This window comes from Platalea leucorodia (assembly GCF_965183815.1).
Source record: "Platalea leucorodia genome assembly, chromosome: 7".
In the NCBI taxonomy this organism is placed as follows: Eukaryota; Metazoa; Chordata; class Aves; order Pelecaniformes; family Threskiornithidae; genus Platalea; species Platalea leucorodia.
The window spans coordinates 61,172,101-61,187,408 of NC_138829.1; the positions used below are offsets into that span (position 1 = coordinate 61,172,101).

Here is a 15,308-nt window from a genome sequence, read left to right on the forward strand (position 1 = left end):
TGTTATCCTGGTCTATGCTCAGAAACAAATAAAGCCTGTAAATCTCACAAGTTTATGGTTTATTTATATTCAGACAGTGGTTCTTAAAATTACTGATGACCTGATATGAAACTTAAAGCCCAGTTAGTAGAGCACCTAAGTAATCCCAAAAAAGGTAATAAAGTAATTCTTTTTAAGTTTTCTGTCACTTCATTCTAGTATTTCTCTAATTACTATTCTCCTTCTCCTATGGCAGCTTTCTCTGTCTTCAGTGGTAGAACTCTCTGAAGTTCTCTCAATATACAGCGTTCCCTTATCTGAAGAAACTATTAAAACAATAGTCCTCAAGAACAGGATGAGCAAAACCGTCAGAAAGATGTAAGGGCACAATACAGAATATAAATTGAAAAATAATTAAAAAATTATAACAGTAGTAGATCTTGTCTTGGCAATACAAATTATATATACTACATGGCTCAGAAGGTGAAAGAGAGAGGATGGGCAAAACCAGGAAGAGCAACATTGTGAAGAATTCTGAAAGTAAGGACAAGAAACCTGAACTTATTGCACTCTGAGGTAAGTCGTTTGAGAGATTAAACGAAGGTCCAGTCTGACCAACAGGCAAAGAAAGTGATTGCGGAGGTGCTGGATGCAAGTGCATTACAGACCAGGATACTGTAAGGAACTCTTCTGCCAAATGATAAGATCCAGACATGGCATGAGCAATGCATGAGGAAGAGGAGAGCTACAACATCTGCCTAGTAAATTCTTATTGGCAGGAGTGTTTTGAACTAAAGACGAAGAGCTGATGTGATATTCACAAGTTCAGAAAGCCAGTGATGAATCAGAGGAAGTGAAGAAGAGGATTCTAACAAGAATTTCAACGGTAGCAAATATTATGAAGGATAAAGCAGCAGCAAGTGGATAAAATGCAAGGATGTGGATGAAAACAAGAGTAGCACATACAAACTTCAATTATGGACTTGAATCACTGGGAGAATCATAACATGTATGAGTGAAGGGGAAAACCATAATACAGGAAAGCATTTGTGACACCCCAATTCTTTGGCCACATGCAGTTTAAATTGTTGATGAGCTATCTAGGATGGCAACATACAAATTCACACAAAAGCAGGCCATATACACAAATGTATCAGCAACGTATCTTACCATCTGTAAGCAGTTGCTCTCTTCTGGAAACATGCTGCTCAAATCATGACAGGTAATAATGCTCCAATGAAACTGAATTCAATAAAAGGAATTGTATTTTTATGCAGAAAATTAAGTTCCATTCTACTGGAATAAGGACGTAGTGATCAGGAGGTGAAGTTGAACTTACAGACATGGAAAATGCATGGGACTCTGTTATTTCAGATTTACATTCTTTCACTTTAAGGTCAGAAGCTTTACCGGAAATCTTAATTAAACCACCAGAAATTCTTTCATGGTGAAAATTCTAAGTGAAGCAGTATTTCTGTAACACTGTAATCCCTCCTAGAAACAACAACAACGTAAAGAGATGGGCTATAACCAAATTAAAATTGTTATCATCAAACCAGAGTTCCGCATCATTGCTACAAAATGAGTTCAAGTGGAATAAGGAATAGTCACAAATTATGTAATCCAATGCTTGTGGGATTACAATGGAAAGGTTTCTGTTTGTTCTAGGAGATAATGGATCAGTTCCTCAGTTATAGAACTAAACATTTACTACAACATTTATCTTTACTTCTTATTTTAATTGGGGAGAGGGAGGGTGTTGTCCTTTTTTTCCCCCTGACCAAGTACCTCCTCCCACAAACCACTAAGGAAAGGAACTGCAGATTGCGAAGTTCTCTTCAATGTTTCTCATGATGTTGTCATTCTGGGAAACCAAGCTTCTTCAACAGAGCAAAGTTACTACAGTAATTAATTTCCAAAATTCCTTTTAGAGACACATGTTAAAAAAATCCTCTAGTTAGTCTCTCCCACTAATGTGCTCAACTGTCATATTATACTTTCTTGTTGTATTTCTTCCAGATTTTTTTTTTTCACCTAAAAATAGTTTCGGAAGTGAGATATGCTCTACCTGCAAAGACATAAAATCTGTTCTACAGACATGTATTATGTATCCATTCAAAACCAAAGTACGCTAATTAAAATCTTAAGGATCAAAGACAACATTTTGGCACCTGTGTTTGCAAGTGATACTGCAAAACCACTCAATCATAGCTAACAAGAATCCCCAGATTCCTGTTTTAACTTAAAAAGTATGTTTGCTTTTACAAAAATAATTTACCGAACTATAATCTTTATATGAAAGGAACTTCTAATGGATGCAAAGAAATGCTTGACTGGGAGAGTGTTTGGAAATATTGACAGAACTTTGACCATCACCTTACTATTCTCTTCCATGACCCCACTCATATTCATAAGCACCCGCCAAGTAATCACATTATCCTCTCTCAAAATTCAGTACAACACTGCTTTTATGTCACATCTATAAAAACCTCAGCCATAGTTAACCTATTGGTGGACAGAATCACCAACAATAGTGATGACTAATATTGCTCCACAGCTTCCTTGCAGTGCCTCAAACTGCCTGGCTTCAAGTATTATTACTTATTTCAAATTCAAATTGTATGCTCTTGAGGATAAGGGTCTTCATCTTTGTGTTCTTTTGTAGAAAAGCAAGACCAGCAGTTCTGGTTCATAATTAGGGCTCCTGCATTTTCCAGTAATGCAAATAATGTTAATATACACACTTGATAATATTGTAAAATACCCTTAATCAGCCTTTTGCCTGTCAACTTGAATATGTCCAAAATGAGTAAGATCTCTGAATGAAGAATTGTTAAACAAGATGATATATGGAAATCAATTTACATATTAAATTAACTTAAGATTTAAAAATCTAGCTTATATTGTAAACATACTGCATGGTGGTTTAAGTTACACTAGTGTCAGAAGTCTAGGAACTGACCTCAACCTAAAGGATAAACATGTATTTTTTCCTTACAAAATATGCATCACCTGAAAGGATTAACATCCAACCCTACCCCTGCAAAACAGGGCATGTGTATCATGCCCTTTTACACTTTTCACCAACATTACCACTTACTTTCTCCTAACAGGACAGACTGGTACCTGGAGTTGAAACATTACAATCTGGGTTGATATAAAGAAGCATTAGGGCTCTGATAGTGAAAGAACAGCAAAATCCAATGATGAAAGCTAATATATGTTCTTTTGATACTTATTCCTTCATTTGAAGTACTGCAGAAAAAGCTGTCTGATGTCCCTAAATTCACTGCTGTTTCTTTTAGAAGAGTTATGGAAAAATTGGAACCACTTAAAGTCTGCCTACATATATTTTCTTTTGTGGTTCAGCATCCTCCATAGTATCCACTATATGATACAGGCACGTTCTTGCTGTTTTTTAAGCAGGCAACTTAATGTATTTCTACATTTAAGGGACTACCATTCTGAGAATGGATAAATAAGTATAGTATTAAAAATAATGTTATTTAATACAATTTCAGTCACAACAACATTCCCATAGACTAAGATAGCATCAGAACTGGCAGAATAGAGATACAAGAAGAAAATTAATGGAAGCAGACAAAACTTCTTGCCAAGACAATAAAGGAGGTCTTTCAGGATGGGAGTTTCCTAAATTAAAGCCAGCAATTCAAGAGTGGAGAATTTTAAAGTAGAAGTGAGCACATCAGAACACATCAGAGTAAGACAGAAATGTTTAGAAGGAAATATAGTATCTAGATGTAAGAATGAAAATATTTCAGTATAGAAAGCTAACGCATTACAGAAAAATCTTTCTAGCTTTATAGAAGGCTAACAGGATGCTGATGTTCATAAGAATTACTTGGGCCAATTGTAATTGTGCAGAAACACAAGTTAAGAATGAAGCTCATGTTAAATGTAAAAAATCCCACTAATTTTGTGTTTCAAAATTCATTGTGTCATCCAATAACTTTATGCAATTCCCTAGTATTTACACAAATTCTAAAATAAAGACTGATGTATTATTATTTGTTATAAAGTAACAGAGATAACATTAGTACCAAATTTTCCACTGTTTTCTACAGTACAGTTGGACCAATATTCCACTTATTCCAGCTGATACCAACTGTAAAATCTGCCTGATAAAGAAATAAAAATGGAATCAGCTCTTCACCCACCATGACAGATTTCCACATCAGCCTTTAATTAGGTAGCTTCTCTGTGACTTCGTAGCTGATGCTATACATCAGAGAGCACATTTCAAATTATGACGCTTCTGTTACATAATTAACCTTGAATTGGGTCTCTCTTGGAAAAGCATTTGATGGTAATAGTTAAAATATGATAAACTACTATGAATTTCTCTAGTACTGCCTCTTCACTCTTCAGAGAAATCCCTTATTCTTATAACTGGGAATGCCTCCCACACCTAACAGGCTTTGGAGTAAAGTGGTCATTGATTTAGGCATTTCAAGGAGTAAAGGCTTTCTTCCATTGAACATCTGTCATAACTGTTACTGAAACGTGGTAATTCATTTCAACTAGGAAAGTATACACTCAAATTAATTTCATTTTATTATTTTGCTATGCAAAAGAGCATATATATTTCACTATGGAACACATTAGAATTATTTATATTGGTGTCTTAGCGTGGCATACTTCCAGTTTCACATTTTATCATTAACTTCAAATTTTTTTCTTAAATCACGATTTTATACTCACCTTGAAGATTATTTAAAAAAAAAAAAAAAAGAAGAAAAAAGGTAAACAAAATTAAACAAAACCCACTTCCAATAAACCCAGACTAACATCTTTTTAATCTTGAAAATGCTACTAGGATAATTCCTAAGATGACCTGAATAAATGTTCTGTACTATATTCAAAAGTTTTAAATAAAATGATTTACCAAATTTTTGTAATCTTTCAAAAACACTGAATAAAGCAATTCTCCTATTTTATGTAATTCTATTTCCTTCTCATTAGAGAAAGGCATGCGCATATGGAGCACAAATGATAAATGCGCAGACATGCAGATGAACAGCCAAATGATAGCATACCCTAAGGATTTCAGTTAGCCTTAGTCTGCAAAATATTTCTCTGATGTTTCATTGCAAGTTATAGTATAAAATTAGCATCAGTATCCAACTGAAATTTTTTTCAAAACTTGGTGGCTTACAAGTATTAAAAAAAAACAACAAAAAACCCCCAATCCTTCCCTCCATCCCTCCCAAGAATTAGATAATTTAATCATATAACAATTATGAAGCAGTCTCCAACGCATCTCACTGCATTATGCTAAATGACAAACGTCAATTGTAATGTAATATATTCAATCTGTGAGACAGTTTACTGCATTTGGTTTATTTTTGTTGAAACAAGATCAGCACTATCCAAGTGTACATCAAGCCATTAAAAACAACAACTGACTGGGAAATCTAAATGAAATACTTGTGATTCTGAAAAATAATACTGCTATGGCTACTGCAATTTAAAGAAATGCTTGTCTATAAAATAGGGAAGTCCATTCATCATTTCTACACAGGACAAACTTTACTTTCAGAATAGTATATTTTTATTATGTCACTTCCTTTATTCAAGCACAGGTGATCAGAACTGTCACTTCTGAATGCCAAATAACAAAAATTTGCCAGTGTGTTACTATCTACTATGTAAGGTGGTAGGATATCCTTTGAAAGGTATGGGAACACAGATGATTGGAAACAGTTGAAGCATAAAATTTTAATTATTAAAAAAAAAAAAAAATCCCCTGAAAGTCAGAAAATTGTATTATAATCTGCACATTCAGGTGCTGCAATGGTTGAGGGATGCAAGAAAGAATGTTTGATCAGACTGCCAAACATCACCTTGTTGAAAAGGGAGGGAAGATGGAGAAGTGGACTCTGACTGGGACTTGGCATGGAATAGCAGTGAGGAAGAGAGCTTTTGCTCCTTCTGCCTGTTGTCCAGTGGACAGGCTGAAACTGGTGCCTGCCATTGATCCTCACTCTTGCTGCATACTAAACCTTCAAGAAATGCAGCGCAGTCTGCATGACACCTTGCCACCTTGGCAAAGAGACATAATTGAAACAGAGTCTCCAAATCCTGTGAATTTGACAATGCCAATTATAGGATCATTAAACTGTCTTCCTTGATGAGTTAATAAAATGAAAATATGATTAAAATATGTCCTTTTCATCTTGTCCTTTCTTCCCACATGTAGAAAAAGACCTCTTTTATATATACTACATTTCTATTTTATACAGAGAAAAATTGACAGCATACCAAATAAGCATGGCTCATCCGTACCAAAAAAACATGGAAAAATTCTTTTATCTTCACATATAAATACGTTTTATTTATACTGTTTCAATTTTAAACAACATTCCAACAGTATTACTAACGGTAAACTAAAATCTTTTTCTAACCCAGAAGCAAAAGATGTGTTTGTTTTTGTGACATTAACAGTACACACCAAAGTCCACTGTCACTGATGAGTCACATTTTGCTAACAGCTCATGGCCAATATTTAAAATTTTTAAAAAGCATTGCGACTATTTTTCTAGAAAAATTAAATTATTTCTCCAGGCCACAAATATGCAACCAGTACTGACTTCCTGTCTATGAATTTAATCCCACCAGCCATGAGTTAGACTGCAATCAAATCCTGCCTGATCAAATTTCACAACAGATCACTCACCAGACTTCAGGAGTTGGAATTCTGAAATTTCACCAGACATCCCAAGAGCTGATAGCATGCTGTACACAGGGTGATGTTCCTTGTTATTTTAATTAGATATATGCAGAAATACCCTAGACTAATCTTTATGTAAGCAAAGAAATTAAGACAAGACCTGTTAGATCATGCAAGCTTGTTCCTTTCTATATATTTTTTACTGTTTTCCCAAGAATATTTTAAAATACCTCAAGGCTACAGCACTGACTACTTCATGAGAGGACCATTCCTGAATCTCACCAACATCACCTCTAGAAGTATGTTTCTCTTACTACTCAGTTTCTTGGTTTCATCTGCCGGACTCACATGAAAACACATCCTTCTCATTATTTATGCACCTCAAACAGTGTCCGCACTGTATGTGGCCATGTACATTAAAGCTATTTAGGAAGAACAGGTAATTGTTTCATTAGTGCTCTGCTTTGTGTTAGGTAAATAAAATGAAACTTAACAGTTCATATACACAATAGTCCTTTCACAAAGGAACTGTGATGTTGTGTAACTTCTTTTTATTATTTCATTTAGAGCAACATGAATTACATTGACGATAAAATGTTGTGATATGAAATCCCATCATAATTTCCCATCAAAATGCCATAGCAAACATAGATGGCAAAATATATATTTGACTGATACAACTCTACAACGTATTTAGATTTACTACAGGCTTTCTCACCGATAACTTGATTTGGAATACCACTTGTGCAGTAATACCAATGCACACACAAATGAAAACCCGTGTCACTATTAGATTCACAATTCTTGTCTATTCCTGGCTTCCAAGAACACCGTGGAGTTTCAAAAGCGCTAGGTGAAATATTGTTAGTATGCTGCTGGCATTAAACATGGTATTCTGATAACAGAAACATCAATAAAAACAAGTACATACTGCCAAGCTCTACTTCCCCATTTTTTGGAAAGCATAAACACAATCACACTTATAGCAGAGGTAAGACAGCTCTGCATATTGAAGCAACAGTATTGGAATACCTGTGCTCTGCCTACAGAAAAATGAAATGCAGCTTGAAATGTGTTTGCACGCATGCATGTGTGTGTAAACTACACTATATATGGTAATTAAATAAAATTGACAAGCAACTCAGCAGAAAAGGCCATGACATAGTCTGACAGTGCAAACATACCAGTTTTCCTGAAGGTATTTTAATAAAAACCAAATAATCCCCCAAATGACCTTAATTTTAGTTTGTACATTCCTCTGGACTTATCAGAGACAGAAGAGCAATATGCCGTGTTAAGCAACAGAACTTTAATCATTCTATCTAAGATTTCTGTAAAGGGAAACCCAGTGAAAAGAGAACTTATAATAAACTGTTAATACATTAGAAAGCAGGAAGCTCAAGGGAGAAAAGTAAAGCAGCAGGATTTGATATTATTTCTCCCCAAAACAGGGGAAGAGGAACATTAGTTTAGTGTAACTCTAGAGCAGGAATCCCTCCAAAGGGTTATAGAGATGTTAACAGGCTGGAAAAACGACACCCGTTTTTCTTAATTTAAGAATACTGATGCAGAACATTGTTCCTACACAGGTTCATGCCAGGTAGAACACACTCACTCTAGTTTAGGATACAATTTTGAAAACCTCTAGAGAAGCTGAACAATGCTCCCAAAAGTTTCATTTTTACTCAAATTCAAAACAGAACCTTAAACTGTTAATCTTAATTTTAACTAATCGTTGCAAAGTTTGTCTGCTGATCTTATGTTCTGAACAACACATCAGTTTGTGTTTAGTATGAATAGTTTTATACCAAAATAGGTACTTTTGCCAAAGAATTGTATCTAATGGGACATACCGAAGGGGACCATCACTGAACCTGAGGATTAGATCCGGGAAAAACAAAATTCTTTTTCTATTATGCATTAACAGCTGGCTTTTGCAAGTTAACAGTCAGGTTACTTTAATTTTTAATTCAGGTCTGGAACATTAAAAAAATGATCATGCTTCTTACATCCAGGGACTCACAGTTTCCTGAGTGTATAGCTTTAGAGTTAAATAGTAAGTATGGGACTAGGTTATTAAACAAAAGATTTCAGAGAACTTTCTGTGAGAGAAATGGTGTGAGATCTTGGTACTCCTACCAAAAATACGAGTGTATAGAAGAAATTACTTAAAGATATTCTATATTCAATCCAGCTTTTTGCTCTTATTGATTGTGAAATTAAAACTTATTTAAGCTTATTTCAACACTCATGATACTCCACACAAAAAAAAAAAAGTATTTTTTTTTTACTGCCTTTTCTTTTTCCCTACTTGATTGAACTTTACCAAATGAGGAATCTAACCAAACTGCTACAACTCCCCCAAATACTCTCTGTATCTCTCAAGAGAAAGAGCTGTCTGGACTCTCTTAGCCATTTTTATTAGAGGAACTAAAAATCATAAAATAAAACAAAACTAAAGTCAATCTTTCTTCATAACATAGGATTAATGCAGTAGCAAGAATAAAACAGGGAAATGGAAAATCTCTATAGCTCATTAGCTTTTTCTCCAAATTAAGTATTAGTGGCAGCAACAAATGACAAAACTCATGATACTGCTACTCAAGGACTCAAAAGAGAGGGAACAGAAAAAGATGAATTTGTAATTAAAGATGGGAGAAAGTTTATTTGCTGGGATTGAAAAATGTAATGTCTTATCACACTAGCTTATATAAGAATGAAAATACTCTGTAGACTCTTTCTAGAAAGCAGTCTTGGGGTATTATGTACAGCTCTAAAATAAAGCTCATTGAAATAAAACTTTTTCACAGTTCAAACGATTACAAAAGAGAAAATCTACCACTCTGTGCTCTATGTATGTAGTAAATACTGGCTTAAATAGGAGATTTCAAGAAACTTCCTGTGCATATGACTTTGTCAAAATTGCTCTCGTCTTCAGCAGCTGTTTCTATGTTCTATGACTGGTAAAGTTCCACATTCCACATTTTTTATTGTAAAAACTACATCACAGAATCTATTTCTAGTTTAAAACAACCAGAAATTGTTCAATTAGAATGTATAGTTTAAATTAAAAAGCACTGATTGATTTCTCAGCTTATTGTTGCTTATTTTCTATTCAACTAAAATAGGAATCTCTGCATTTTATTTATGGCTACTCATAAATGCCTCACACACCATCTGAAGGATGGAAGGTTCTATTTTTCTTAATTTCTATCACGTTATTAATGTCTGGCTAGACTGTCACAGTAACTACTGTTTTGCAGTATCATGACGTACCAATTACCAATGATTAAACACTTATTTCCCAAACTGGGTTGTATAACAATATTCATGTAAAACAAAGATTATTTAATATTGCAAGCAAGTCCATATTTTGAACTTCTTATCTCCTCAGATACGTACATCCTAAAAAGTGGCACTTGAGCTAACCAGAACTGGAGAAAATGCTACTGTATTGGGACACTGAAATAACTACAGCCATACTACAAAAGTTCTGCTTTTGAAATAATTACTTGCAGAATTTTCATTATTTACATTTTCATATTTACTATTATATTTTATCACTATCAAACACTATGCAAAATAAGAAAAGAAAAAAAAACAACACAAGAAATTGAAAAGAAATATACAGTTAAAACAAGCCATTCATAACATTTTCCAAAGTTAACAACTACACAGACCGAAAACTTAACATGTACTTTTTGGCCAATGCTTAACATGCCAAATTAAACAAAAAAGTACTCCAATAAACAGTTTTTACACATTAACATCAGAAATTATTCTTTTCAATTATTTTAGTGACTAGTTATAATTCAGTGATAATTCTCTAACCCATCATATAAGCCCGCATTTAGTTCTGGGTAAATTTATCACAATCATCATCACCCAACATCAGTAAGTGTAATTCTGGAGCAATGTCCATAATAGCCTATTAAAAGACTTCCATTGACATCAAGCAATTTTAGAATGAACCTTCCTACTCGCCACGTATCTCCTGTCATAACTTCATTCATTTTAACAATGTATGTTATGTAAAAATAATACAAAATAGGAGTGATTTTCAATAAAGACTTACCCTATAAAAAGCAGCCGTCAGGGGTAGCAATGCTGCAGCAATGCTGTATTCTTCTGAAGATGAACAATCCTTCAAGAAAAACATATGAAGAAAATAAGCAAAACCATTTTCAATGTTACGCATTATCATTTTATTTCTGCCTTATGGAGTCCCTCTGATATCCTGCCTATACATAATGTATTAGCATTATATATAAAATATAATATAATATAATATAATATATACATTAGTGTATATATATATTAAAAGACATGTAGATGTGGTGCTTCGGGACATGGTTTAGTGGTGAACTTGGCAGTGCTAGGTTAATGGTTGGACTCTATGATCTTAAAGGTCTTTTCCAACCTAAACGATTCTATGGTTCTATACACAATGTAACTTTTAATCACTTGATATCATGTAAGAATAACATACATTTATGTGTGTGCGTATGTGTGTACATACACATACATTTATGTGTGCGTATGTGTGTACATACACATATCCTTCCTCAATTTCTGCTAGATAGGTATTGCTATGATTCTTCCCATTTAAGGAATTTATTAGCAGCTTTCTCACTCCCATGTCCAAACATAATTTGACCAATATAGTTTACATATAAAAAGGAAAATATTCCTTGTTTAGGAAACAATAAAAAGGTATCTTGCTTCCATTTGGGTCAACAGCAAATCTGACTAAAATGGAAGTGATGTGATGACCAAAGAATGTACTTTCAAAAAGTTTACACAAAGAAATTTACATATATTTAATATGAAATAATCACCTCCACAGCCTCTACAAAAGTTTGGCACAAGGTTAACTTTAAAAGAAGATGAAAACTCATTCTCTTCACAGCCTCAGAATGCCTCATTCAACAGTCAAGTGTGTCACTCCTGTCTCTTTAGGCTGAAAAGGGTATGCCAAAGTAAATCAACTAGTAATTGCACTGATGAAAATAGTGATTTTATTACCGCAGTCTTTTAAAAGAAACCAGAATTGGAATGTAACTTAATATTTAAAAAACAAACTACTTGAATTTTTAAGACTTTTTAAAAAAACATAGAGCAAAAAATACTCAACAAGAGTTAAAAAAGATACTATTTTTTAAGTGGCTAGATTTTTTTCATTAGCTCTTTTTGCCAACGCTGAAGAACACAATAACGCACATAGTTCTATTAGACGAATGTATCACCATTGTGCCCCTGGATGACGAATGGCAAAACAACATTTCCATTTGAACAACTCATTTCAATATTTTTAAAATTCATTCTTACAACAGGCAGCCTCCAACTCAAACCACACTCCTGTTAACTGTCTATAACATCTGACCAAATTCCAAAATTGAAATACCTCAAGTGCTCCTCTGCCAGACTTTTCATTTATGCCTTCATCTCATATCAGAGTTCTCTAAAACACAGCAACTAGCAAAAACTTGGCACCAGCCAACTGTGATAGCAGAAATATAAAATCTGCATTACAGGAACAATCATGTTAAGGATCATTAGGATGTTATTTGTATTCATCTCTTCTTTCTTAAATGGCTGATGAGTGATCATGGACTGCAGGTTTAAAACAATAGACCAAAAAACTCATCACAAGACTATTTTGCTTCTTGTTACTTTAGAAGTCCATTTCATCCTTTGTGATTTTCCAATAACAAATACTTAATCTTCTGTTACTTTATCAAGCTCACCTAAACAGAATACCAATGTCTATACACACTTAAATATAGTAGCATTTAGAAAACTACTTACATATGTATTCTGAAAAGGTGTATAACAAGTTCGTAGATGTGAAGCTTTATTTCTGCACAGTTACCGAAGGTTTTAACATGTCTAACTCTGCATGAATGCATGTATGCTAACAGTGCATGGAAAACAAAAGGTGTGCAAGTGCTCACACCTCATAACACATTCCAATCTGGTAGAGGAAAACGGTAAGAAAAGTGGTCACTGAGAAACTCAACATATGTTTTAATGATGCCTTTCGGTATTGAGACACATATATAAAAAACCCAAATTAGTTTGTAAGATGTCAGAAGAGTAAGACTAAAGGACATAGCCTCAACTGCTTTTAATTTTCAGTTTCTGCATTATTTCCCATTGTTATCCACATCCTTAACCCCCATTTGAAAATTAGCGCATGTATTTGTAGTTTAATATAAGGATATGATAAATATTGTTATTATTTTTTCATTTAATCAGAAAAATTCCCATTTAAAATCAGACTTTACAACATTTAGGAATGCTCAACAGCTTTCAAAGAAATACGTATCTTATTTCTGTACATGCTTATTTATAACCAGGTATAAAATGATCCATCCTCATTGTTTCAAGATATCTACTTAATCCCTTAGCTCAAGTTATTTGTAAGAGTTTTGGCTTTTACCCAAAATATACATAAAAATATCTTTATAAAAACTGAGCAATGTATCTTCACCTAGAGAGCATTCAATATTCCAAGAACTAACATATGTCTCAAAGATATATATCATCACCACATAAACAACACAGTAGATTATTTTTCCATTCCTTCTTGCAAGTATGAAATTCTCCACATATTCTACGTCAGCAGTACCCCCTGGACTTGTAGTATGGAAGTATTATCTATACTTATATTTTTTCTTGTCCAGCATATGACAAGATATGTAAAATGATCTCAGTTAGGAATAAAGTATAATACTGCTGTTTTAAGAACAGTGAAATTAATTAACTGTTTATCTGCTTTGTAGCTGCAAGACAGAATGCCATAGTTAACTGAGATGTTGCACTGAAATCTTAGCTTCTCAGTTTTACATGCAAAGTACTGGAAATGTCATACATGTATTGTATGCAATTAATATAGACTCCTGAAACAAAGCAATCCAGCTGCCTTATATATAATAATGTCTCTACCAATTGTGAAAAATATATCTTACTACTGCTACAGAAGTAGACAAATCCAATACCATAAAATAATTAAAGCTGTTCCCCCTAATTTGCACAAAACAAAGCTGAAACACATCTGGGGAACAAAAATTATTCTCAGCAAATTTATTTCCTAAAAACAATGTCTTATGACAGTGATAAATGGACTTCCACCATGCATGTGCAGAGTACTATTTTGAATCCATGCCTAATCGAGTGAAGACCCATCACATTATTCTGGCCATACTGATCATATATTCAGATAGTTGCTGAACTCTGTAGCAGACTGGAATTGTTACAAGAATTCATATACATTTAAAATAGTTTTGCTATACTGAATTGACAAGTGAATAATAAAATGAGAATGTTTTTCCTTACGTTACTTACTTTGATAATACATGTGATTTACTTTTATGTTCCGCTCAGTTTAAATATGCAGCAAACCTTTGGTGGTTAGATATTGTCATTACATTGCAGAACTGACAGCTAGGAAGTTACAGATTTTGACTGCTTGGATGGACGCATGGGTCTGCTCGCATCTGGTGAGGCACCAATGGCTTTTGGAATCTGGTAGGTGGCTTAGGCTTCTGGTACCGGAGAGAAGCAGCAACTCTTCTCATTTTTGACTTCAAAATGAGTACTGACCTGAACTTTTGTTTGGAAAACAAGGTGTTTTAGCTCACCATTAAGTTGAGATGCCCTCCGCAATCTGATTCTAGCCGTGAACAGCTAAGAAAAGCCACCGCAGGTAAAGATTCCTCCTTGATGTGCTACTGAAGGTGCAGGCCTAGATTCAACAATGCCCTTAAGCACCCGTTGGTTGATGTCCCACTGACTACAAGAGCAAGCCAAAGTCAGTGAAGCTCAGCGACAGTTATGCACAAGCTTACACACCTTCCTGAACAGGATGCAGTAAATAACAACTGATACTTAGGGATTTCTACTTCTTTTAATCACATGATAAAAATCTAGGAGAGATACATTAAATATTTGATAACATTTGGAGTGCAATTTTCTTTTTAAATCCATCTTAATAGTCTCTCTCCTTAACTGCTAGCTGATACAGTATGTTTCCTGTGTTAAACCACATTCTGCTTTGGGCAGTAAACTTTTCAGGCCAACACCATGTTTTTAATAATCTACAGAAATCCGAGTACGCTGAAAACTTGAGACCCAATTTTGCTTTCCACTCAGCAGCACTATAAATAAATGGAATTACCCGCAGGCCTGACTATCGCATGAAATTAACATAACATGCAGTGAATGCATTCAAACTAAACATGGCAGCTCTTGATCTAATTTTCATTAGATAAGCCGAATAAAGTTTATGCATCCATATATAAATACAATATTAATGCAATTGAACTATTAAAAATGGTACTTTTTAGCAAAGAAAACCTATTCCATGTTAATTGATGTTACGACCAATGTCCTTTATATTCAATCTCAGCAGAGTTAAAAATCCAAGTAAATAAACTGACAATTTCACAACATACTGATTATATCTAACATAATTACATGCTGCCTTGAAAGAAAGGTGAAAAAAATCATAGTCCTATTTGGAATTTCCAATGTAACTTTTAAAAGCATTTAAAATACAAGTTTTAACTCCACAGATAAAGCCATCATCTGGAGCAACAGGCAAATTGACATATTTTGCTGGAATAAATACCAACAT

General features: G+C 34.0%; 1 protein-coding gene across 5 annotated transcripts in view; it reads right to left on the reverse strand.

Annotated features, from left to right (window-relative positions):
- SBF2 (SET binding factor 2) overlaps window positions 1–15,308 on the reverse strand; it is a 326,647-nt gene that overhangs the window by 68,482 nt on the left and 242,857 nt on the right. For all 5 annotated transcript variants that reach the window (XM_082317789.1, XM_082317787.1, XM_082317788.1 and 2 more), the window contains one exon: window positions 10,746–10,814. In XM_082317789.1, coding sequence (XP_082173915.1) covers window positions 10,746–10,814 — 69 coding nt within the window. The remainder of the gene's footprint in view (window positions 1–10,745; window positions 10,815–15,308) is intronic.